Source organism: Theobroma cacao, chromosome 10 (genome assembly GCF_000208745.1).
Source record: "Theobroma cacao cultivar B97-61/B2 chromosome 10, Criollo_cocoa_genome_V2, whole genome shotgun sequence".
Taxonomy (NCBI): domain Eukaryota; kingdom Viridiplantae; phylum Streptophyta; class Magnoliopsida; order Malvales; family Malvaceae; genus Theobroma; species Theobroma cacao.
Genome location: NC_030859.1, coordinates 1,258,132 through 1,283,297, shown reverse-complemented (window position 1 = coordinate 1,283,297; position 25,166 = coordinate 1,258,132). Strand labels below are relative to the sequence as shown.

Below are 25,166 nucleotides of genomic sequence, written 5' to 3'. Positions count from 1 at the left end.
ATTAAACTAGGGAACAGATGATCGTTACTTGCAATTATAATCACTATATCTATAACAATAAAAAGCTAAAGATGCCAAATCTTTTCATTTAGCAGAAAATCGCTTTTGACTTACGATGTACATTGTCTTCTAATTTTCAGGCAAAGTTGATTGTTTTAGTTCGAAAATTTCAACACGAGACCAATAATTCTAGAGAATATCTATATCAAAGTCACAACATGACCAGAATTTACTGTCTAACCAGTAACCTATCAAAGCAAGCTTTGCTGTCTAGATCACTTCTTTTTCTTTGGTTCGGCTGCATAATCATTTATAAGTGCTTCAACATCTTTCCAGAATAGGCCCTCCACCAATACTCCATCCTTGGTAAACCTGCAATATTTTGACAGGTCAGAATTTAAGGGACTGTATGTAGCTGTGCAAACATGAGCGTGAAGAGCGAGAGAAGGGAGAAGGAAACAGGAGATACCACTGGGTAACACTTTTGGTAAACTCTACTGGTCTCCCTGCAGATATTGACTTGGGATCTGCACTTGCTATACTAAGTGTATAGAGATCAGAGAATCTAGGCAACTTTGAGGAGACCACCAAACCGGTGCTGGTGACAGATCCCTGCAAACATGAAATCAATACTTAGATGTAGGAAACAACACACACAGGGCGTTGTGCGCAAGCAAATATGAAGGGCATTTTAGGTATTTAAAAAACTAGGTCCATTGGTTAGGGTGGATTTTATCTTTTAATATTGAAAGTTCCCTTTAGCCAAAGGCACACAAAAAGCATATGCCCACACTATGTACGACATTTTTGAAAGACCATAGAGGTTAGGCAATAATAGAAATTTGTGTACGTTGAGTTTGTACAAGAAATATAATTACCTTGGGCAATATTCAAGAGTCTAGGTATCTATTGGGATGCTAGGCATTATTCCACATCATTACTCTAAGCATAAAGCATTTGTAGACTAAAGAAGGGCAACATTGCAAAAAGTTAAGGATGAAATGTAACGGTTTCACTATAAAGAACACACAATAAAAGTAGATAAAGTCATTAAACTATTTCATCTTTTTTTATGGAAGAAACTTTTATAAGCAATATGGCAGTAGAATGAAAAGCATAGAACTGAGCTAATGATGGACAAAAAACAAAACATGCATAAGAATTAAGTTGCTCTCCTTCAATTTCGTGTATGATGCAAATACTTTCTAACTTTCTAATAGAAACTTGGCCTCAATGTAAGATGACAGAAAATTGGCATTAAAAACTGCCAAACTCAAGCCTATATCATCATGCCAACAAGATAAAATAGAGTTAGATGGTAATCTTGAGAATCAGTAACCATGCAAATGTTGAGGAAAGTTCCACATCATGGGCTTACGCACATCAAGACCCAAGTCCAAACTAATCACACAAGAAGATAATCTCAGCTTAAAGGGGAAAAAAATCAATGCATAGCACAAGATATTAACATAATGAAATGTTTGATTAGAAAGCAGAGGAACTTACAGCAGGAGGATAAGTGAATAGAATTGCATTCTTTTCCTTTGTGTAGATGATCAATTGGAGTAATCCATTGAAAACTATATACTTGCCAGAGTCAAGGATCAAAGAAACATGAAAGTAACATAAAAAAATGACACAATTTGGTTGCCAAGAAAAGCATGGGAAAAAAGGAAATCAAGATGGAATTTTTCAACCATCTTGTCTTAGAAGTACATACACTCTGACCATATGGTTTCAGGCACTAAGCATTAGAAACTAAAAAGAAAAGTTTGTCATCCTTTTGGTCTCTATTCAAAGGTTAAGACAAAGAAGCCAAGACGCTAAATTAAGGTCAAATGTGAGGTGCAAATTTCTTCCTCAAAACCCTAATCACCAGAAATAGTTTTCACAGTATAGTTGGGAATTTCCAACAAAATTTAGTTTCACAAGGCAAAATTTCATATGAACAGAACAAAAACAAATACTTAGATGTTAGAACATATGTGAGACTAGGATTGGTTGTTGCTCTGACTACTCTCTTTTACTTCTAGAAGTAAAAATTACAATAGAAATACTATATCTTAACATAATAACCAAAATTTTAACATTTCAACTCATTGTGAATAACAAAGAACGTGATTTCACCTTCATATGGATCAACTATGTATAGATATGTATTACATTTTATCCGTTTGCTCATTTCAATAAATATGATTTCTCATATTACACTTTACTTTTAAAGTAACAAACCAAACAGAACCTAAACTGGTTTCTTCCCAGTTTATCATCACAATTTCAATTCAATTCAGAGTAAACCAAAACATTCCTCAATAAACATCAAATTCTAATAAAAACAAATGATAAAAAGGATATAATACGATGCAGCCGATGAGGAAATCACGGTTCTCAGGGAACTTCTTCTTGTAAAATTGAGCGAAGAGAGCGATTACAATTATAATCGTTCCAAGCAGTAATCTGACATTGCTCATCCTCACATCTTCAACATATCCACGACTCGTAACAATCTAGTTAAAAATCCAAAATAAATTTTTGAAAAATAGAGATAATTATTCAAAAATTCAGCTGTAATTGTGAAGATTAACGGATCTAGGGTTGTTTTGATTCTTTTTTTTTATTTTCAAATTTTTTTACCTCAGAGACGGATTCGTCGAGGATGTGTTTGATGGAGTGGTGATCTAAGAGATTCGCCTTCTTCGCGTTTTTGGTTCCCGTCTCTGCCTTCTTTTCTTGCATTTTTGGTTTTCTTGGGTATGGAAATGGCGCTGCCGGTAAGTTTGAGACGAGAGAAGGAAGACAGAGGGCTTCGAAGTGTAGCAATCAAGTCAAGGTTTATAAGTTTGACGTTACGAAGGACCGGAACGGTGTCGTTTCTTGGTCAGTCCATTGGGCATTTTCTTTATTTTTCATTTTTAGTCAATAATTCGTTCTAATAAGAAGTTAAATCTTTCCATATTAAAAATTGAAAATTTTAAATTAAAACTTTCATATTTAATTTTTTGTAGAAAGAATTAAGGTAAAATTATGATTCAGATAAGGTGTTTTGAGAAAACAAAAATTCTCGTTTATAGACGAGAAGACTATATTATATGATATATTCCATACTATTTCTTATAATATAGATGCGGTTTATTCACGAGATGTTCCCGAAACGAAAGATGAATAAAGAAAAAGAGACGGTACAAGCGTCTATCATTTCCCATCGATATTTCTTCTCGGCCCAATATGAAAGAAAAGAAAATAGGTTAATTCTTCAGCTAAACCAAAAATTGAGCCATGGACCATTTTACACAGAAAATTCAAGGAATAAGAGGTTCCTAAAGGATAAATTTTTGAACTGTATATAGAACCATATATTAATTCATTTCAATAATTAATCTTTTTATATATCCCTTTTATTTCAAGGTACATGCCTGTTAATGCTATAATCCAATTTGAATATTTTGGACCAACACAACTCACTAGTGTTTGAAATAAATAGGAGTTGGAGGGCCAGGTGGGAGAGAGCGCGGCAAGTTTCAGTCAAGGAGGCTTGGATTTCACGGTGTTGATGCCGCCCTTTATAAGCAACAGTCGAGCACCCCTGACGAGTTCCTCTTTAACCATGAACAGTACAGCAGCAGCGAGAACACTTTGTGCGATTTTCGTCCTCATACCTTTGTAAAAGCCAGAGAAGCCTTCGTAGCGGATCATCTTCAGAATAGCATCCAGAGTCCCTATATTGATGCACATGATGGGAATAGAACAAATTAATTCAAAGAATAGAAGAAACACAAAACAAGCAGAATTTGCATTCATCGAAACCCTGCTATAGAATTAGCCTTGATCCTCTACATGATTTCATCATCCTGTTTCATTTTCCAACAGAAACAATGCCAAGGCAACAACCTTACAGGTTGCCTGTATTAAGTGTCATTCACCAGGCAATATCATCAATAAAATAGCATAGTTAAAGAACCTGGAGTTTTGAGGTAATAGTGAAAACATTCATATCATGTGAACTTCACCATATTGATTCATACCTTTGTAATGATGCCTTCTGTCCCCAGTTGTAACTTGCTTTGCTTGAAGTCTCGACTGTAAAGGCAACAAGGAGATGGATAAGACATTGAATCATTTTTCGAGAGATAAATATAAGGTTATCATGACCAATGCAAGGGCCATGGTTCAGAGTTATGATTTTGGCAGGCCATAGGATTTTTCTTTTTTGCTAGTCTTATAATACTCGTAACCCTTTATCCAATTTCGATTGATTCATGATGGTTCCGAACAAGTTGTTTTTTTATCTAAAAAAAATGCACTTCTACATGTCATATGGTCCATACCTTTACAACAAGAACAGGATATGTCACAGCAGTAGCTCCAAGTTTTGCCAAAGCTCCAAGAAGAAATATCTGGCATAATTAGACAACTCACTCAGAGATTAAAACTAGAGAAAGAAAAGACATTTACAAGGAACACTGACATAAGAAGATGACATAATTATTAGTAAAGTAAGAGAGATGAACTCAGAGCCAACCTCCAAAGCAGTTATTCCATTGTTTCCCTTCTTACGAAGAGATCGTCTTTTCTTCAGCTTCTTCAACATCGTTTCATACAGCATAAATTGTATAGAAGGATTGCTCACCTGTGAGTAACAGCAGGAACAATCAGTGATACTCCCTTAGCAGATGTAATAGTCACTTCTCACATACCATGATCAATGATGGGAATACACCTTTCCAGAAGCCCCAAAATCCAGCTTCATCATAGACCTCTTGAATCTGTAAGTATTCCATAACCAAAAAAATGTAACAAAAAATCTTGCATTTTGGTTGACATCAACAATGAAACAAAATTTCAAAGTAATTAATCCAAATCTTTGAGATATTTATGAGTATTGACCATGCAAACATAATGAACAAATCTTCCTGTCCAAACAATAAGAACATTCTGATGATATAATATGACAAATATTTTCACTGCATTCCAACTTCATACACATTAGTCTCAAGCAATCAATTCGGCAATCACCGATTTACTCTCAGACCTTAAGTTCTTAACTACACTCACTACAAATTACATATGTTAATTCTAAAATAGTATTTCCACTGGAGAGAACTTGTATGAGCTTTAATGCCTTTAGTTAAATACATAAGAACCATATAAAACAAGCAACTGTGCTCACCGCATGGCTAGTTCCATAAGGAAGAGGCTCAATGACAGAAAGAACTGTTTCCTCCACAGCAGTAGTTGTCGACCTATTAGAATGGTCTTTCTTTAAGATTTTTTTGTGAGTCTGCAGCACAATAGTTGTTTGATTAATTATGAACAAAAATGTAAACTGAAAAAGAAATAGGTGCCTTCAAATTGCAGTGCATAATCAAAACTTTAAAGATGTACAAATCTTTATGTGTGATCTAAAACAAAAGTGCAGACGCTAAGCAATAACAAATGTTAAGCATACTGATCAAGAACATGTAATTACACGCAAGGGGCCATATAACTTGACCCTATTCTCTCAAGGTATAATTCTAGCCTGGGAATCTAGAATAATTAGAGAATTAAGCCATTGGCCTAGATCCAAAGCACCCCACTTATGTAATAGATATTCAGGTATAAATTTCTTCATGGACTGTGCTAAGAATGCATATATTAAAATTCTTTCTTTCTTTCTATGTTTTACAGCAAGAAGCTTTCTGCAATGCATATTTGCTTTTTACCTGCATGCGTGTCACAATAACCCAAATGGGGGTCGTCAACAGCACATTTACACACCTACACAGAGAAATGATTAAGCATAGTTTAGCTCACAGGTATACGGGGAAGAAAAATTTAGTACTGCAATTGTAGATATCATATATAAGAAATTTACACAATTGCTTCACAGTTTATGACAAAGCTTTCAAAAAGTTTATAACAAGCAACCAGATTTGACGCAACACTAAAGAAAAATAAAACTAAATTACCCAGATAAAGCAGCTACAATAAGTGACGAAAGCACCCCTACTGATCCATCACCAATCCCCTTTTTCTGGCGTTCGAGTGCTGTAGCTTCAGCTTTGTTCCTGAATATTTGATAGAAATAGTAATAAACACCCTGTACCATAGAAATAGTAAGTATTTATAAATCCATAAAATCTAAACAAATAGAATGGTGCAAATTTACACTGTCACTTTACAGATAGAGAAATCAGTTTATCTAAACTAAAAGCATGCAATCCACTCTACAGCTAGACGAGTAAGAAAGTCCAGTTCACGAAACAATCTATAGAAGAATGTAATTAAGCAACAAAAATAACTATATGGAAACTATCCTCCAAAGAGGTCCCAAGATAGAGATCAGGAATTCTATTTAGCTCAATAGCATCTTCAAATCAATAAGGACATATGAACCCTAACTTTTATGGTAATTAATCTCAATACTAACTTCAGTTTGGATTTTATATAGTATTCAGCATATTGAACTCTTATAAATATTAACAAAACTAAAGAGTGCAGAAAATTTCTAAAAAAAAATCTGGGAAAATAACCAACTTTCCTTGGTTTCAATGCAAAACTAAATCATAACATGCGAAATTCAGTTCATTTCAAGTATTCTTAAGTTCACAAATCCACTTATCTTTTCTCCCATCACACTCTCGGCAACCAAACAAAGCAATAAAACAGTACTCAAACAACAAGCAACAAAAAAAAAAAAACTTCTCAGCATTATTTCTTTAATATTTACTTTCATTTTTTTTCCACTTAACACTTTCCTAGTACTCTAGCCAAAGCAATATAATAAAAAAAAAACATTTGTGCTAGAAATCTAAAAGGTCTCACCTGAGATGCAGCTGTACCAACTAAAGATGGGGTTAAGCCTCCATACAAACGTTCCCATCCTTCTTGATTTACAACCTACTCACCAAGTAAGCAAAGCAATTTCAAGACTAAACACAAATATTAATACAACTCAGTACGATTGTTGCTTTTACTAGTTTTTCACAAAAACTTGCTCAAAAGCAAAAACACAACCATAATTAATTGAAAATGAACAAATAACTAAGATACAACAACAATTTTAGCGTAATTTTTAGTAGTATTATTTGTTTTTCTATCCAAATTCAAACGGTACCTAACTCAAAAGGCTCAAAAATTGAACTCCGTCAACATAATCCGTTAAATGTTCAGAACCTTCCGTTAACTATAACGTGAAACCATAATCTAACCAAAAATTGAAAAGAAAAAAGGAAAAAAAAAAAAGACCTGGGACATTTGTTGAATGGTTCCGAGTTTCCGTTTCTCTTTCTTGAGATCACGTTCTGTTTGTTGACGAGTATTTACCTGTTAGATCAAAGCAAAAGCAGAACAGAAATATTTACATAAAAAAATAAAGAAAAATAAAAAGGAAATAAAAGAAAAGAAAAGAAACAGAAAAAAGAGAATCGTACAGTTTGAAGAGGATACGTGATGAGCTGAGCTATGATCCCTCCACCGGCTCCCGCCAATCCATTAATCAAAGCGTCCGACATCGTTTTCGCTCCCTACTTTCCCGAGAAAATCTGGTGTTCGGATTTTAAGAAAAAGCAGAGAAAAAGAGAATAAAAAAGAGATCTAAACAAAGCTATCTCTGACTTTGGCTAAAGCGAAGGAAGCGTATTAAGACATTTTGCGGGGAGATGGGGACCTTCCCGTTTGGTTTTTGGTTCCTAGTTGTTCCGTTTAAGAAAGAAAATGAAAGGGAACGAAGAGTGTAATAACTGCCAAGTGTTATAAACAAAAAAATATTATAACATCTAGTCGATAAAACAATTTAATTTCATTTAAGTGTAATATGTCTACTCATACTATTTTAAGATGGAGTAATGTTAACGAAACTAATGAATTTTTTTTCTTGATTTTGATGAGAACAATATGTAAATATAAAATTTATTTTGAAATTTGGTAAACCAAACAATATTAAAGTGATATTTAAATAAATATTTGCAAGTATTTATTTAATAAAAATAAATGTTGAAGACACGTGTTAAAAGGATATTTATAGAAAAGTTTTTATAATTAATGTATTAATTTTTTTTGAATTTGACAAGAATAGTGTATTAAATGAAAAATATAATTTCAATTAAAGTTAAAATGCTAAATAAATGAGTGAATTGTTTTATATATATTTTAAAAAATCATCATTTTATTGTATCTAAATAAATTCATATTTTTATATTTTTATCTAGATAAACATTTATATTGATAAAAAGATGTTATTTGGCACATATGACCTTATTATCGGCTAGCATTCTCTGCACTTATGATAAATGACACGACTTTTTTAACATGACCAAATTGACTAATTGTAGTAATTATGTCTTAAAAGAAAATTGTTCTTGCTCTATTAATCTCGTTATTTAAGAAAATCTACAAAAAAATAACTATCATTTTTTGTACTCAAATAAGTTCATATTTTATTATTTTTATTCTAATAAAAATTTATGTAGATAAAAAAAATGATACATAACATACATAATCTTAATAATTATTAATCTTAACTAGTATCTTTTATTCTCGATATAGATAACACGATTTTTTTAACATGATAAATTGAATGTTTATAATGATCATGTGTTAAAAAAGAAATATTTTTCTCATTCAACCTATCTCGTCATTTAAAAAAGTCAAGTCAACATTCACATTTAATGATATATTTTTATTGACATAGTCCTAAAGCTATAGGATATACCATATAGCATCTAGTGACCTTAAATATTAATATAGATTATCACTTACACTTAGTAGGAATTTGTGTTTTCATTTTCTATCCTTTGTACTTCATGCACCCAAAATTAAATGCCAGTTAGGTGTCGTCCGCCTCTTTTAAAGCCAATTTGACCAATCTGTCCTCCGTTGTTTGATTTAACTACAGAATTGTCCTCATCGGGAGGTGTGCTGAGTTTGTTGAAATAGATGTGCATCGGAGTACAATACTTAAAAATTAAAAATAATTTATAATATTATTATTTCAATTATTTTAATATATTTATTTTCCACAAAATTAGTTGCTAGTATTGTTTAACAAATAAAATTTAGTTATTCAAGTAAATTATGCCTAATAAGAATTTCCAATTAATATTTATTAGACATAATATTTTAAAAAAATTAAACTATTTAAAAAAATTCAAATAAACTTTTAATTTTTGTTACGTTCAATTAAGTTTTTATATTTTTATTTTATATCAAATAAATTTTTATATTTTTATTTTAAATTAAATAAAATTTTATGATTAATGATTAATTTATTTATAATATCACTTATCATTTTATATCACCTGACGTTGATGTGATATTCTGACATGTTATAATTGATAATAATAGGATATATCGACATATCATAATTAATGATAACGTAACATGATGGTATAATGTAAATATATAATCATATAAAAATTTTTATCTTTCACATTAATGTAATGTTATTGTCACAAAAAATATATTGATTAATGACAATTAACTAATTATTAATCATAAAAGTTAATATAATAATTTGATAAAAAAATAATGACTTATTTAAATTTACTTTAATAGATCAATAGCTTTTTCGAGCATTGTCTCTATTTATTATTACTAATATTAAGTATCAAAAGAAACCCTAATTATAGACAAATATTAAAGACTAATTATAAGCACTTATTAAGATGTTATTTAGAGAATATCATTACAATTAATATATTGCCTATATTTGAATTTGGCAAGAATAATGTATTAAATACAACAAAAATATTTTTTTAAATAAAATTTCTACAAACTTTATCTAGTAATAATAATTAATAGACCTTTAAGCAAATTCTAATCGAATCTAAACTCTATAAAGAGACATCCTTTTCCACCCAAACTATTTTTAGTTACCTTTATACTATTAACTAGCCAAGCCAACCTCCTCTTTGTTCCCCTTTGCTTCTTCGACTCTTTATTTTTCTCAAGTCAGAGATCATGGTGGAATCAAGCCAGAACCTATGGGTAATTTTCTTCTAAATAATATTTTCCATCTTGTTTTTTCTTTTATTACTATACAAAAATTATCGATAAATTTCTTTGATTAATTGAATAGAAAAAATACTTTAATGGCGGAGCCATAAAATTTTTCAATTAATTGAATAGCAAAAGTAATTCAATGCTGGAGTTGGCCGTTATTCTCTATTTTTAAATTTAATTTATTATTATTATATATATAAAATTTAAGATATATAATGTGATTTTTTTATAATTATCTTTTAGTCACTTTTATGGTAAAATTCTGAATCTAGTATTAACTTGTGAATGGCAGACTCCTTAATTATGATTACTTTTAACTATCTTTATTACAAAATTTTAAATCCGAAATCAGATTTATGAGTCTAAACCCTATTTGAATAAGACTTCAAATTTTACTTTTTTTTAATCAATAAAGTTAATTATTATATCAAATAATAATTTTTTTTTTTGTGTAGATTGGCAGGGAGAACAGAGTTGAACAGGTTAAAAGATTATATCCTCCTAGTTTTATCAGAAATTTCAGAAAAGAAGAGCCGGATGTTAAACGAGACTACATTCTGATACTAATCATTCACAGTACGGAAGGCATCGACCCACCAAGCCAGTACCCTGGTGTGACCAGTAGGAACTACCGAGTCTTCGCAAGTATCCACCCTGGAACCCAATACCTGACAGAAGAAGCTGGAGGGTACCCGGACGTGATATGGAACGAACGGTTCGACATCCCACTGAAAAACCGTGTGCCCCTGCAATCCAATTTCTTGAGCCTGGAAGTCATCAGGGTGCCGTCTAAATGTGATCCCGGGCCTTCCAGGGGCGTGGTCGTGGTGGGCAGAGCCAAGGTGCCCTTCCCTAAAGAAATAGGGGAAAGACAATGCAATAGACTCGGACTCGCCAGGTTCGTTGAAGGTGCAGTTCTGGGTGAAGGGCATATTACAGTTTCTATGATATTAGTGGAAAATTTAAGGCACACCGCTGAACTTGTTGGTAATTAGGAGTTTATGTTATAGAACTAGACTAATACTTTCTTTCTTCTTTGGACGTGACTCAATTTAATTTCAATGAGTTTATGTATTTTAAGAGAGACTAATCTTTATTTGATTAAATGATAAATCAATGTTATATATGAGTATTTTTTGGAGCCGACAAAATCACGGATACTGTAGTTTGGCCTTTCAATATCTTATAGGTGTAAGCTTGCATTATTTTATTGTAATTTTAGCATATATATATCAATAATCCAACAGACTATCAAAGGGTGTTGATAGAAAATTGTCTTATACTTATGTTTAAAAAACACCCATAGTGTCAAGTTGCTAATTATATTAGGTAATCAAATTCAAAGAAATCTTAGATTTAAGAAAGGTGTGGATAATAAACGAACAAATATATATGCTTTGGATGCTTTAAAAACTATTCTTGTTGTCCTTGCATAGGAGAATGTATGCTTTGATGTTAAACAAAAGAATAAGATAAATCATCAAATAAAAAGAAAAAGATCGTACTGAACCAATGACATTTCGCCACGTCCCCTTCCAAGCCCCGCGAAATTCAACAATAAGCAAGGTTAAAACCGTCATTTCATTACTATCACACTTTTCTCCTCTTCCCAAGCAACCGTCTCCCCCACTCTCCGCATTCTCTCCATCAAAAAACAATCCAGCTATCCTGCGCACCCCTTTACCCGTTGCACGTTAACATCTCGCAGCCATGGCCGCTTCCTCTCGACCGCCGCCACCAAGGCTACTCGACCTCGATCTCACGATCGTCTCAGCCAAGCATCTGAAAAACGTCAACTGGCGAAACGGCGATCTCAAGCCCTACGCAGTCTTCTGGGTCAATCCGGACCGACGTCTCTCGACCCGCTCAGACGATTCCGGTTCAACTCGACCGGTCTGGAACGAGCGTTTTACCCTTCCCCTCGCTGTCCCTCTGTACGACGCCGTTCTTACCCTCGAGATCTTCCACTCCAAGCCTTCGGAAACTCCGAAGCCTCTTGTCGGAACCCTCCGGGTTGAACTCAAAGAATTACCCGACCCGGAAGATGGTTCTAAGATCCGGACCTTTTCTGTCCTCCGACCATCTGGTCGTCCCCAAGGCAAGATTCGGGTGAAACTCGGCATCCGCGAACGTCCACTTGCTCCACCTCACGATTACCATTTTGCCCCTCCTAGCTATTATTACACAAATACCCCTCCTCCACCAAGGTACTCGCCCTACGTTTCTCTTCCCCCGCCGCCTCCTCCACAGGCAGCCTCTCCTCCTCCTCCCCCGCCGCCACCTCAACCGTCAGCCTCTCCTCCTCCTCCACCGTCGTACTCCTCCATCCCGGACGCTTACTCTCCCTATTTCTCCAGCCACTACTATTCCTCTCCGCCACCGCCCATGCCTCCACGCCCCTTCTTCGAACGGTCTTACGGCTACGGCACCCCATCGGCTCCAGTAGATTACTCTCCGTACGATTGGAAGCCTAGAGGAGGCTCCAAAATAGGTCTCGGGACCGGATTGGCTGTTGGAGCAGTCGCGGGGGCTTTAGGTGGACTGGCATTGGAAGAAGGATTGAAATACGAAGAAGACAAGATTGGTGAAAGAGTGGAGCAAGACGTGGCGTCAAAGGAGAGGGATGATTACAGTGATTATCATCGTCCGGATTATTGATCGGTTTTTATATGATATGATGATGCTCATGGCGTATAATTATAAATACTTATGTAAATAATTGTGATCTGATGGGTTTGGGTTTTTAATGGTTGGGATAAAAATCAGCAGAGAAAAAGAGTGAGCGGAGAATAACTCTTTAATGCTTTTTATGTGCTAATTTCTTCTGCTTCGAGAATAAATTGTTAGTGTTTAATTATAAGTTTTAACTTTTGTTGTTCCGTTTATGTTGAATCTTCGCATTTTGTGTGTTGATTGTAGATTGTTTTCTGAGTTACTGTATATGATGCTAGCTGATTAACTTGAAAATTAGGATTAACACTGGCCATGTCGAGCTGGGTTGGTTCAGAAACGCTTGCATTCTTGTGTCTTTGCCTGATGAAGCTCGAAAGACTTTGCATTGTTTATGTTAAACCGAATCGAAATATAAGATCATGTAGAATACCATTTTGATGTGAATTTTTTTTTTTTTGTATTTTTTTTATTTTAAGTTTATGTTGATGGCTTTTGTTTGGAGGTTGAATGGGTATTGAGCTGAATTATGAACCAAATTACTGCCAGTGAGGCCTTATTAGATTAAAAGTCATGTTTTTTTATGACAAAGAAGGGTGTATGATAGGGGGGGTTAGGTTGAGGCCAAGCTTTGTTAATCATTTTATGTTAATTGGGTGTGTGAAAAACTGAGATTGGAAATCATATTCGTAGACTTGCTCTATTTTGGAAGTTACAGCTTTAGTTCCTCTAAGCTATAGTTCTTCATAGTGAATTGAATTGCTGGTGTGAGTGATACTCGGAAGGCTTTATGAAGTTTTCTTCTTTAGCTGTCATATGCAGCTTGCTGTGAGCTCCACCTAGTTCCTTTGTGTGTTTATTAAAGTATTATCAAGCTTTGTTTTGCCTTGTAGATATGAAAGTCAAAATAAATAAGAAGTAAACTGTTAATCGACTCGGTACAGGTTCTTTTACTCAAGTTGTTACCACTTGTGTGCTCTTTTATCCAAGTAGTTAACAAATAACAAGCTCTCATGTTAGGGAGGGTATTTCTCCATGGTGCCCTCTTCTCCTTTGGAACCTAGAAGAACTTTTCTTGTTTGACTCCAGGATATTAAGGTTGGTGGCATGCTGTTACATGTGTGTTAGAATCTTTGTATGATTCATGATCACTGTGGATGCAAACAAAAAAACCTATTAGTGGTGCCAAGAGACCAGAGATTTTGGTGTCAAATGCTATCCGTGCTTATTTTCTATTGCCTGCATCATTGTTGCTAGTGTAATTCCTACTCCGAGACCAGTTACGCTCCCCGTTATCACCATTGCTTCCCTTCACTCTCTGCTTGTTTACCATCCCTATGTTGCCTCTCTCTTATAAGTTGTTCTTTGATGTTAATAGAACAAAGGGTGTTTTCTGGTTGCTTTTCTTACCCGGTTTTTTGTTCTTCTGTAGTCATTTACCTTAAGAGTTCATTCTGTTCATTCATCCTATGGGTGCATGTTCCAAATTTTTGAATATCCTGATTTCAAAGAATGTTAAAATCCCAAAAATGAACTCAAAAAGAACTTTCCTCCATCCTTTCTAAATATACAACCTTAGGCTCAACTCAAGCCTCATTCAAGTCCACAGCAATTGAACAGTGTAAAGATCAAAGTGTTGCCAACCATCAAACCTCTTAACAGAAGGAAATCGAAATTTGCAAAGTAAAAATCTAAAGCTAGGCCTGAGTTTGTCTATACTGGCCAATTCAATGATCGAGGGACCCACCCTTTTCTGAAAATGTCCAAACGATTTGGGTTCAGTTTGAAGCAAAGAGCTGTTTTCATGGGTGGAGCTTTGGGTCTATGGAGCCCAGGGTGCTCATGTCGAAATGATTTTCTGTCGGGCCGATGGTCCCTTTTTTTTGGACAGGGTCAGGATTCAAGACTGTGGAGTCAGGACCATGTTTTTATCTGATCAGTTCACTCGGATTGTGAATTTCTTGCGGTGAGCATTGCTCTTGAGAAAGGATTCCATCAAAAGGAAATTCATAAAGGAAAGAAAAGTTTCCAAGTCATTAATAAGTAAACCATTTCTCATAATCAATATACTCTGATAAAATAAGAATGTCAGAGGAGATATCAACTTGTCTGATCATCCAAAGGATGGGAAATTGGAAATGTTAGTAAGAATGTGATTTAGTCATTAGGTATCAATTATTTTTTCAAGTTTTATCTTTTACATCAAACACAAAGAAGATTAAAATGGATGGACAACTTATCTCGTTAGGATTGATAACAAAATTTGAAAACGTTAGTAAAGATGTGATTAAGTCATTATGTATCAATTATTCTTTCGCGTTTTATCTTTCGTACTGAATACAAAAAAAATTATAATAGACAGACAATCTGTCTTATTAATGAATATTTTACTTTGTTTTTGATAGAAATAATAGAAAATTGGACATGTTAGGAAGGATGTGACTTAGTCACTTAGTATCAACTATTCTTTCATGTTTTATCTTTCACATCAAACACAGAGAAGATTATGGCGGACGGAGAGAAATTCAAATGTGATTAATTCCTATACAGTATTATGTTGCTTTTGTGCATTATCACACTTAAAATGATAAGATATGCCACAGGAAAAGTTCTGATCCTTTAGGGGAAATAGTGATAGGATGACAACAATGGGAGTCCCTTTGATGAAGTCATCTGTCATTATGCATGCACCACAATTAAACAGCAAAAGATTCTAGTCATAAACTGAATGGGGCTAAGCTTGACTTTACTATACAAGGGGTCCCATTTTTTCTATGCACAAAATCTAAATCTCAACTTTATTTTATGCTCCACAAACCAACAGTTCTTCTGTAGAGGCAACAAAGGTCGGTGTCCAATGTCTATTTCCCCCCTCAAGGATAAAGGCATTGTCTTTTCCTGGATTGTGCAGGCCCTTCCCTCCCTCCTTCCTCCCTTTGAGCTGCTAGCATTCACCCCCTTCATTCTCTAAGGGGTCTTATCTTCCTTTTGACCAGGATTCATTGGATGTCTGATGTTTAACAATCATAAGCATTGAACAAAGTACAAACCCCAATTTGCTGGCTTATCCACTTGGACAGATTAGAGTGGAATCTTAACCATTTTTAGTAAGAAGAAAAAATATCTTTGTCCGGCCTTTTTGACTAACAAGTCTATGACGCTGCTAACAACTGCTTTGAAAACGTTTAAAGTATGGATAATTATACTTAATGTTTTTGCTTTCCGGTTCTGTACATTCAGGTCCTTTAGCATTACATTGTGTTTTTTCTTTATTAGCTAGTTGCTGGTTGTTAATGACAGTAGTTGTGGCCACGGTCATTTAAAAAATGGTTTTTAATGCAGCAATTCATGGTCTGATTCATGAATCTTGAGGGAGATTTTTGGATTATTCACATCCAAATTGAAGTTCAACTTGTAAGCTTGATAAGCTAGTTCATGTCATCTGCCTCCATTAGTTGGTCCCTTTGTGGTTCTTTATGTTGATTCATGCTTTTTCGTTGGTTTCCTCTCTATTTGTTCACTCTCCGCTTATTATCAATTGATTTTAAATTGAATACCTGTTTTAAAATTTTAATATAATATCAGGGCAGCTGTTGTCTTTATTTATTGACCTTTTTGTCTATTTCATCTTTGTTGATTCATATAACATGATGAGTTCAAAATCTCTACACGTGACGGGGAGTAAAACAATGATAATTTCACATCTGTAACATCCTGAATATATAAATATAATAAAGATCTCTCCACCTTTTGTCAATCACCTATTGTCAATTGATTCATGCCCGTATTGAAATTTAACAAATATATATTCATGAAGATGATGCTTCACTAAACCATAGTTCTGTTTATGAAATCTGGAGGGGTTTTGCAGGCAATTCAGATTCATCAGAAGATTGAAGTTTGGCTCTGTGAACTTGTAAGCATCAGCTGTTGCTGATTGCCAGCTGGTGAGCAATGATTGATAATTGTAAGAGTATGTATACATGATCAGATTGAATTAACATACAGTACATGGAAATGGAAATGATGGGTATTTCATGTTTCTTTAGAAAAATCTTTCAAAAAATTCAAAAAAGTTACAAAAAAAAAGAAAAGAAAAATGCAAATGCAGCACTGTGAGAAGAGGTGGCATACAGCATTAATAGTGGTACAATGCAATGCAAAGTGATGAGCACTACCACACCACAGTTGACAAAGAAGTTTCTTTTGTCTGGTTTATAAATGAAACATGCAACATATATAAATTATTAAACTAGACAGCAAAATCATGATGCTTTTCCCCTCCCCTTTTGTTTCTTTTCAAAATTCAATTACTGCACGACTCGACAACCTTTGTGCTTCTTTACAATTTCCTGGGTGGATCCGTGGATGTACTCCTCCATTAGTGGAAAGAGTGGCATGTACCTAGAGAGATAGTGCTTGGGTTTTCTTATTCTTTCTTGTAATTGATTCAGGGGAAGAGAAAAGGAACCCCCAATGTCCCACACCAACAGGTTGAAATGTATGTCCACTTAGCTTTTATTAGTTCTCATGAAAAAGTTGTGAAACACAGCTTCTAGTTCATGTTTACATGTTTGAGCAAAGGGAAGATGTCCTTCTTTTTAGTAGTTTTCAGAGGCCAGTTGCTATATTCTTGATAGGAAACTATTGTTTTGCTTTAAGCACAGAGAGTTTTTTGGCAGAACTTGCCCATGTTTTTCTCCTGTTAAAAGTCCTTAGACAGCTTCCGGTGACTGTCATCACCAGTGTTTGCAGACATGTTCATGCATTTGGCAACTTGTGGAAAGTTTCTTTCCTCCCATTATCATGTATTCATGCATTCATCATTTAAGCATTTCCATAAGAAATTTCGCTACTCTTGTACAAAGCTAGAAAGGACATCCGTATAGGGGCTGAAATCATGAACACAGAAGATCAGCATTATGCTGCATAATGCAACTTGTCCTGTCAAAAACTTAATTGAAAGCTAGCCAGGGACCTAACCCATTAGGGTTCCGACAAGATCTTCAAGCTAATATATGGTAGTATATTGATTAATCATGGGCATTTTTGCTTTTGGTCTTTGGTCTCACTTCCAAAAGAAATGGTTTTAATATTCAACTACTCAACCCTTTGTCGTTTTCTAAACTTTATCTCGTTCATTTTCGGGATTTGAACTTACAAAGTACGAATATGTTACAACTCTGTAACTCTTTCTCGTTCTGTAAATCTCATCCTATTCATGTCAGGATTTGAACTTGCACCCTATGAATATCCTACATAACTCTTTACTAGCTAGTCTAACTCAAAATTCTCAATAATTGAATTACTACTGTATATATCTCTCAGCTATCATTTCTAGTTGTGATTTTAGCCAATATTGAGAAGAAAAAAGGCTGTGTTTCCTCAGTCACTCAAAACATGTTTACAGCTTAATGCAGATGGACAGTTGTCACTCTGACAAAACAAAGTGTACAAAAATGACGCATGAAACCAAAAGGGTCTAGCTTTGTACCTCTCTCTTTGGTTGATGTATTCAAACTCTTGTGTCAAATCCATAGGATTGGGGCAATTATTCTTTTGCAGTTGCGTCTTGTTGTTGCCCTCAAATATATCTCTAAGGAGGAAGAAGTTGTTGTAATGATTAACCTGAATTTGCCATATTGGAGCCATCAGTGTACTGCATTTATTATTATCTTTTTCTTCTATTTTGACCATCTCCACCACCACCACCCCCACGCATTTTGTCAGCCATATAGGCTTAGCTAGCAAAGGATCATCAACTGAGATACCCTTTTTCTGCCATTTATTGCAATGGTGACAGGAAAGGACCATGTTCAGGCCATTGAGGCACAAAGCATGGGGGGGGGGGTTCCATGACTTATCTTTGTCATTGGAAATTTTTTGATATCTCAATCGAGATATTCTGTCCTGCACTTGTTTTGTCCGTTGGACGTACAGACAAAACCCATCCATCCCCATATAGGATCATCCCTTCTTCTGCTTCTTTATTCATCATCATCATCCATAGCATGCAATGAGAGGAAAACAAAGAAGAGACAAACTTTCGTTTTGCCTACCAGCAATGTCATTTTGTTTAGTTCTTGGTCATTGTTGATATGGGAGTCAAGATAATGGAAATTAGTCATTGCTAAATGCTTCTCGTTGTCCTGGAATTTCAATGAGATTCATAATCTTTTTATGATTTAAGCTTAACTCAAGCCATAAGATTTGATATTTAAATTTTGATAATCTTTTTCTCGTGTACTTAAAGCAAAAGATGATTTTCCAACCTTTTCCTTCTCGATTTTCAATGAGATTTGAATTTTAAGTTTTTCTTATCGTTTTACTATAAATCAATACTGTGTCACGAATGTTAAATAGCTATTGATGTTCAACTTCACAAGAGAATCGGCACCCGGTTCATTATTATAATGTATATAAATATTTATAGTAATATCATTATTATTCTCCATTAAAGGAAAGCACAGATAGAACTTTTTCTTTTTGACAATGCATTCCAAAAACAGCCAAAAAAATATAGCATAGTAACTTGGACTTGGTCAGAAAGAGTGTTCTCAAACATAATTTGATTGGAAATTTTTGGTATATAGAACCTGGATTACTGTTCAAAATAACAAACAAACAATATCAATAAATTTGACTAGAAAGTTCTCGTTCTATATTTTATTGGTCAAAATTTTAAAATCTTGATTGAATAATCGATAAATTTCAACATATTTATTGAATTGTAAATAAATTGGATAAAAAATTCTCATTTTGTATTATGCACGTTAAAATTTAAAATCTCAATTAAATAGTAGATAAAATTCTTGACATTGACAAAATTTATTGTTGATTAATTGATTAATTAATATCCCTCAATATTGTAGCTAGCTTTGTGCATAGCACCATGGCACTTATTTAGTAGCTGCTAAGCCTACTTTAAATTTGAGCAAAGGGTTAGATTCTATAAATATACACCAAAATTGTTCAAAAGCCTTGCCTGCAGCTTCCATGATTTGTACCTTCATTTCTCAATCAGAAACATTCATGCATTTGGGCAGTTTTATAGTTAAAGTTCTTCTTCTGCCAAATTCATCTCACACCTTTATTTAATGTAAACGTAGATAGGTTGTCTGTTAATTTTGAAATACTCGAATCCGAATTCGATTAAAATTTAATTATTTATTATTTATTTTGATCGATTAAAAATTAATATTTTAAAAATATAAAATTATAACTTAATAATATTTTTTTATTATAATCGAGTTTGGATAGTTGATATCTTATGACCGGTACTTGACCCGTGATAGATAGTAAATTTAACATCCAAATATTATTCAAACTCAATCATAAAATATCTTAATTCTACCTAATCGGTTTGAATAATACAAAATACCTAATTATAAAGTATTCATAATCATCCTACACAACGGGCCAAACCCTATATTACCGAATGTGGTGGATGGAGGAGAGTATATATTCTTCTCATAATCTTACCCTATAAAAGAATCCATGGGCTGAAAATCATGAAAGAATTAAAGAAGATTAGACCTTTTATTTACCTTTCGAAGGTAAATAGGACCTAATTTAATTTCCAGGATTTGATTAGACCTTTTGTCTCATATTTCCAACAAGACGAGATATGCTCAATCATTTAGCTCTACTATTACTATTCAAATAATTTTATTTTTTATTCTACCAAAGAATCGATGGGATAAAGGTGTTTCGGAAAATGAAAGGTTGAAAAAAAAAGAAGAAGCCAATAAAGCAAAACTTTTAAAATATTTTATTTATTTTCAAAAATACATTCGTCCACTAAATCATTTATCTCACTTAACACGAGAAAAATTTATTAATTAAATAAATTTTTTATTTACTAATAGTTTAAAGAAGATAAGTAATGATATTTTTTTATTTTGCATCACGTGTGTATATATATATATATAAATTTATTTTTAAAATCAACATAAAATTTTATTATTGTAATATCTTGATTGCTTAATAAATTTGTTATTTGTTTGCCTTAGCCGTATTTTTCTAAGGCAAGCAAACTTATACCAAGGTCTTCAACCCAACATGTTGAGATAATGTAACAGGAATCGACCATGTTCACCCCATCAAAATCTTTTGTACAACTGATCAGAAAGGGGCCTCAAAAATATTTTTTTTTTAAAAATTATTTTGTGAAAGGATTTATTTTCTCTGTTGGAGATGGACAAGAACCGTCCATGCACATGTCATTATCTTCATCTTCTTCTTCGATTCCAAAAATCAAAGGTACATGTCCTTGTTCATTTGATCAATTCGTAGTCAAGAAAGATTTTTCAACACTGAAAACTAATAAACCCAAAATGTTATCATTAACCCTAGTCAAACAAAACTAGGGCACGTTTTTGGTATTTGCTTTGCATCATTCATAACAAAATTTTCAGTGATATAGCTTGTAATATATACCTAATAATTATAATTATTGGTAATTATACAATTATATTGGAACATGTATATTTAGTTAGTTTCCTTCGCTAAATAACGTTTTCAACATACAATAAGATCGGGTATAAACAATGAAAATTGTATGAATCGATATATACATATATGTTGGTTTTTGCTTAAAAAAAAGGATAAAGACGTACGTCTAGGGTTTAAATCTCATCTTTTTCTCAAAGCACTTCTTCATATGTGCAAAAACTATGTAGTCGTAGGATGGACCGAAGATGGTGGTGGGAGGTGATGGCCGTCACCCATTAATTTTTAATTTATTATTATGTATAAAATTTAATATATATAAATTCATGACTTTGTATAATTACCTTTTAATCATTCATCATGCAAAATTCTAAATCCGTCATCATATACTCGTAATTGAATATTAATTTTTCCCCTAATCTAAACGTTTTATTAAAAGAAAAGATAATTAGACGCGGGCTACTTAAATATGTATTAAGATAGAGAAAGAAGGACGTATCTCCAAAGCCGAAAAGGTGAGTGATTGGAAGGCAAAATTATGTTGATTACAGGATGAGTTTTGGTTGATTTGAAGCAGCTTGTAGGTGGGCTGTGTTCAAAGAACATCAATGGGAATCCATGCTAGAAGTTCAACATATTGATAGTTTTCATTTTTAGGTACATGAACCCTAAAAGCCTTACTATAAAAACTCTTGATGATCCTTTCCTTTTTTATTAAACAAATTTCAACTTGTAGTTTATGGGAACCATTGACTAGGTGCAGTCGTCGTTGCGAATTTAATTAGTATGAAAGCTATCAATATCATATAGCAATAGCATGCAGTAGGTATACCATGAAAGGTTCATTGGCTCGAATTTGTCCATCATTGTCATGGGTGCAAACTCCTCCAATATTCATTTAGGAGCATAATTTATAGGTTATTATGTGATTGTTTACACTGAATAATGATTGAATTATTGCCCTAAATTTTATATTTTTGTATATAAATCAGGTATTATAACCGTGGTTAAGATTGGATAATTAATTTCAAAGAACATTCTACCGGTTAGAACTTGAAACTTTAATTTAATAAGATTTTCAAATTCAAATATTGAGACATCGGAGATGGGATTTATGAGACAAAAAGAGTAATCTATCTCTCATTACTTAACCTAGTTAAGACCTAACCCAATTACATACATGATACATGATACATGATACATGATTAGGATTCGATAATCGATTTCAAAGAACATTTTAACGGTTAGAACTTGAAATTTCAATTTAAGATTCATGAATTCAAATATTGAGACCTGAAATGCGATACATGAGATAGAAAAAATTATCTATCTCTCGATGTGTATCTTAGCTAATACCAAACCCAATTACATACATGATAACCGCATATAATTCAAACACTGTTGTGTTTCACGTTTAAACTGCAACACTGTTTGAATTGCAACTGGGGACCGCCGCAATCAAGTTAGGACTGGAAATTGTTTACATCCTTTCCATTGGAGTACACAGTTTGATGTCTTGTCTAATTCCTAAGTTTCCAAATTAGTCCCCAAACATTAATTGTTTGACAGTTGGACTTCGTCAAAAAAGAGCCTTTTGCGACTGGTTATCACTATCTCTCTCTCTCCCCTTTGGTTTTCAGAGCTCTAACCTACATGACCCCAACACTTAAAATTTGGAAATTTAGCTCTTTTGAGTCAAAGTGAGAAGTTTCAATGAAGGAAGTATTTTAGACGTAATTTTCAAAAATTGTATTTATTTGACTAATATTATTATTATTTTTAATTAAAAAATAAAATTTAAAATTCGAATCGTCACTGTCTTTTGAACAAAAAAAGGTGGACCGACTTATTCGTAATTCGAAGGATCCATGCAAAGTTCAAAGATTAGGTACATGCACGAAGGGTTACTATGTATAAACCCTCATTATTAATGATAACTAACTTGAGAAGTAATGGTTTGGTTGTAATCCAAACTTTGACTTGTGCAATGACGTCTGCAAGAAGTGGGGATTATTGTCTAAGCTATTAACATCGAGTAAGCAGTAGCTACCCTGAACAAAGAGGCTAATTTGTTGTTCGCTCCCCTTCCTGCTTGTCATCCTTTCAAGGGGTAAACTGATCAAGAATTATAAGCTAATTTTTTTTCTTTCACCTTAATCATATACTTAATCATTTGTTGACTTGTTTCAATTATCATATAATTAGTAGGAGAGACAAATGGAGGCCGAGGGGAAGAAAATATGAAGAACAAGGATTGAAAAATAATGTATCCCATATGAAATTACAAGTATAATTAAGATTAATTGACTATTATGCCGGTTAATTTAGTTGTTAATTAATTAAGATTATTATTGTTTAAGAATTTAGAAATATATTGAATCCCAATATTGTGCCTAGAAGAAATTCATAACACCATCAAGTTTTTTTAAATTATATTTTAAACGTTTTACTCTTTTAAAATAAAGATTATCTACAAGATATTAATCGAAAAAAATTATAAGACGTTGTATGAGAAAGGTTGAAAATACAATATATATATATATATATATATATATATATATATATATATATATATNATTGTACTGAAAAAGAAAAGAAGCCACCCCAAGCTAGCACTATTTTCTTGGAAGGAGCCAAAGACATGCAAGAGGAACTGAATGTTAGCCAAATTAATGCACTTTGAATCCATTTTGATGGTACACTTGAACTGTCATCAGCTGGTAATTTGCAGATGCCAAGGTTCACAGCAACACATCTCTCCAACTCCCCAATCCCCAGCTCTTGGACATAGGAATCAAATATTAATTTAAAAACATGTAAACCATTATTTTAATCTGTATTAGCAAATATAATATCCTTCATGGTTGGTCTTGATCTGTCAAAGGTCCTCCAAGTCTTTAAATTATTCATAATTAGGTCAAACAATTAAGTAACCCACAAACAAAATGGAAAGTACCCACAAGTCCCACAGCCGACAAATAAAAAAAAATGGGATTAATTTAACCGACTTTCAGCAAGTGAAATTATTTATAATTAAGATACTAGGAAGAAGAAGAAGAAGGGGAAGAATGGGATTTAATAATTAAAAAGAGCCAAATTAAATCTGATGATATACAGTTCAAGATTAGCTAAAAACAGTTGAGATTCTCAGCCGACTTTGCTTGGGGATTTGGGAATGACAGCCTACTTACAGAAGTTCAAACGGGACAGTGGGATTCTTCCCCCATTTTTATTTATTTATGCATGCAAAAGAAATGGATTAGCCATGGAATCTATCTTAAATTTAGATACAACACATCCCATTATCCATATTAACTTTTGTATAATCATAGATTATATCCATTAATGATTGAACCGACACGGTTAATTTCGAAAAGCATAAAAATTAAATCTATTTACAAGTACAGGAACTAATTGCATATAAAAGAGTAAGTGAGAAAAGAGGTATAAATACTCTTTTCCTCTCCGTTTTTATCTGGTTTCCTTTTGAAAATGTGAATTCATTTTCAGCCACCTAATACTCTTACGTCTTTTATAGTACATATTAAAAAGCTTTGAATGTATAAGTCCGAATCAAAATTTTTATCTTTAACTTTCGTAAAGATTAAAGAGAGACAAATATTTAAAGATCGATGAAATGAAATAAAATTCTTTAGTGATGAACGTTTTCTTTCTTTGGTGATAAAAGATTGAGACAATGTACAATCAGGTGGGCATAAATTCTTGCAAGAGACTGATTTGAAGTGAAGATATATATATATATATATATTTGAGATCAAAATCTTGTGACCCAGAATTGCAAGAGATAAGTGAAAGATATTCCTGTAGAGAAAAAGAAGAGAAAATTGATGTGGACTTTTCAATTATTCAATGGACTTATGGCTTGGGAAAAGATACCAACTTGCTCCAACTCACCATTAAAATCCTTTCCATTGCCCTGTCAAATTGTCAACCATTGATTTGTTTTTGCTCCTCCACTAAAAAAAATGTTAGAAGTTAACTCAAAGCTGCCATATTCATGCACCCAAATCCTTATAAATACCTCCCCAACCCCCCATTGCCAG

General features: G+C 33.3%; 3 protein-coding genes across 3 annotated transcripts; 1 reads left to right on the top strand and 2 right to left on the bottom strand.

The window, feature by feature from the left end:
* On the bottom strand, positions 51–2,831 carry LOC18585942 (probable signal peptidase complex subunit 2). The gene is made up of 5 exons (XM_007009027.2): positions 2,635–2,831; positions 2,356–2,507; positions 1,507–1,588; positions 470–612; positions 51–372 (listed from the first exon to the last, which is right to left on the bottom strand). Exons 1-5 carry the CDS (start codon positions 2,734–2,736, stop codon positions 276–278), a joined length of 576 nt encoding a protein of 191 aa, XP_007009089.1. The 5' UTR covers positions 2,737–2,831; the 3' UTR covers positions 51–275.
* On the bottom strand, positions 3,299–7,697 carry LOC18585941 (peroxisomal nicotinamide adenine dinucleotide carrier). The gene is made up of 11 exons (XM_007009026.2): positions 7,413–7,697; positions 7,228–7,305; positions 6,805–6,879; positions 5,949–6,079; positions 5,703–5,757; positions 5,168–5,278; positions 4,695–4,763; positions 4,520–4,627; positions 4,326–4,394; positions 4,023–4,077; positions 3,299–3,716 (listed from the first exon to the last, which is right to left on the bottom strand). Exons 1-11 carry the CDS (start codon positions 7,491–7,493, stop codon positions 3,523–3,525), a joined length of 1,026 nt encoding a protein of 341 aa, XP_007009088.1. The 5' UTR covers positions 7,494–7,697; the 3' UTR covers positions 3,299–3,522.
* On the top strand, positions 11,570–12,873 carry LOC18585939 (formin-like protein 20). The gene has a single exon (XM_018129392.1). It carries the CDS (start codon positions 11,692–11,694, stop codon positions 12,637–12,639), a length of 948 nt encoding a protein of 315 aa, XP_017984881.1. The 5' UTR covers positions 11,570–11,691; the 3' UTR covers positions 12,640–12,873.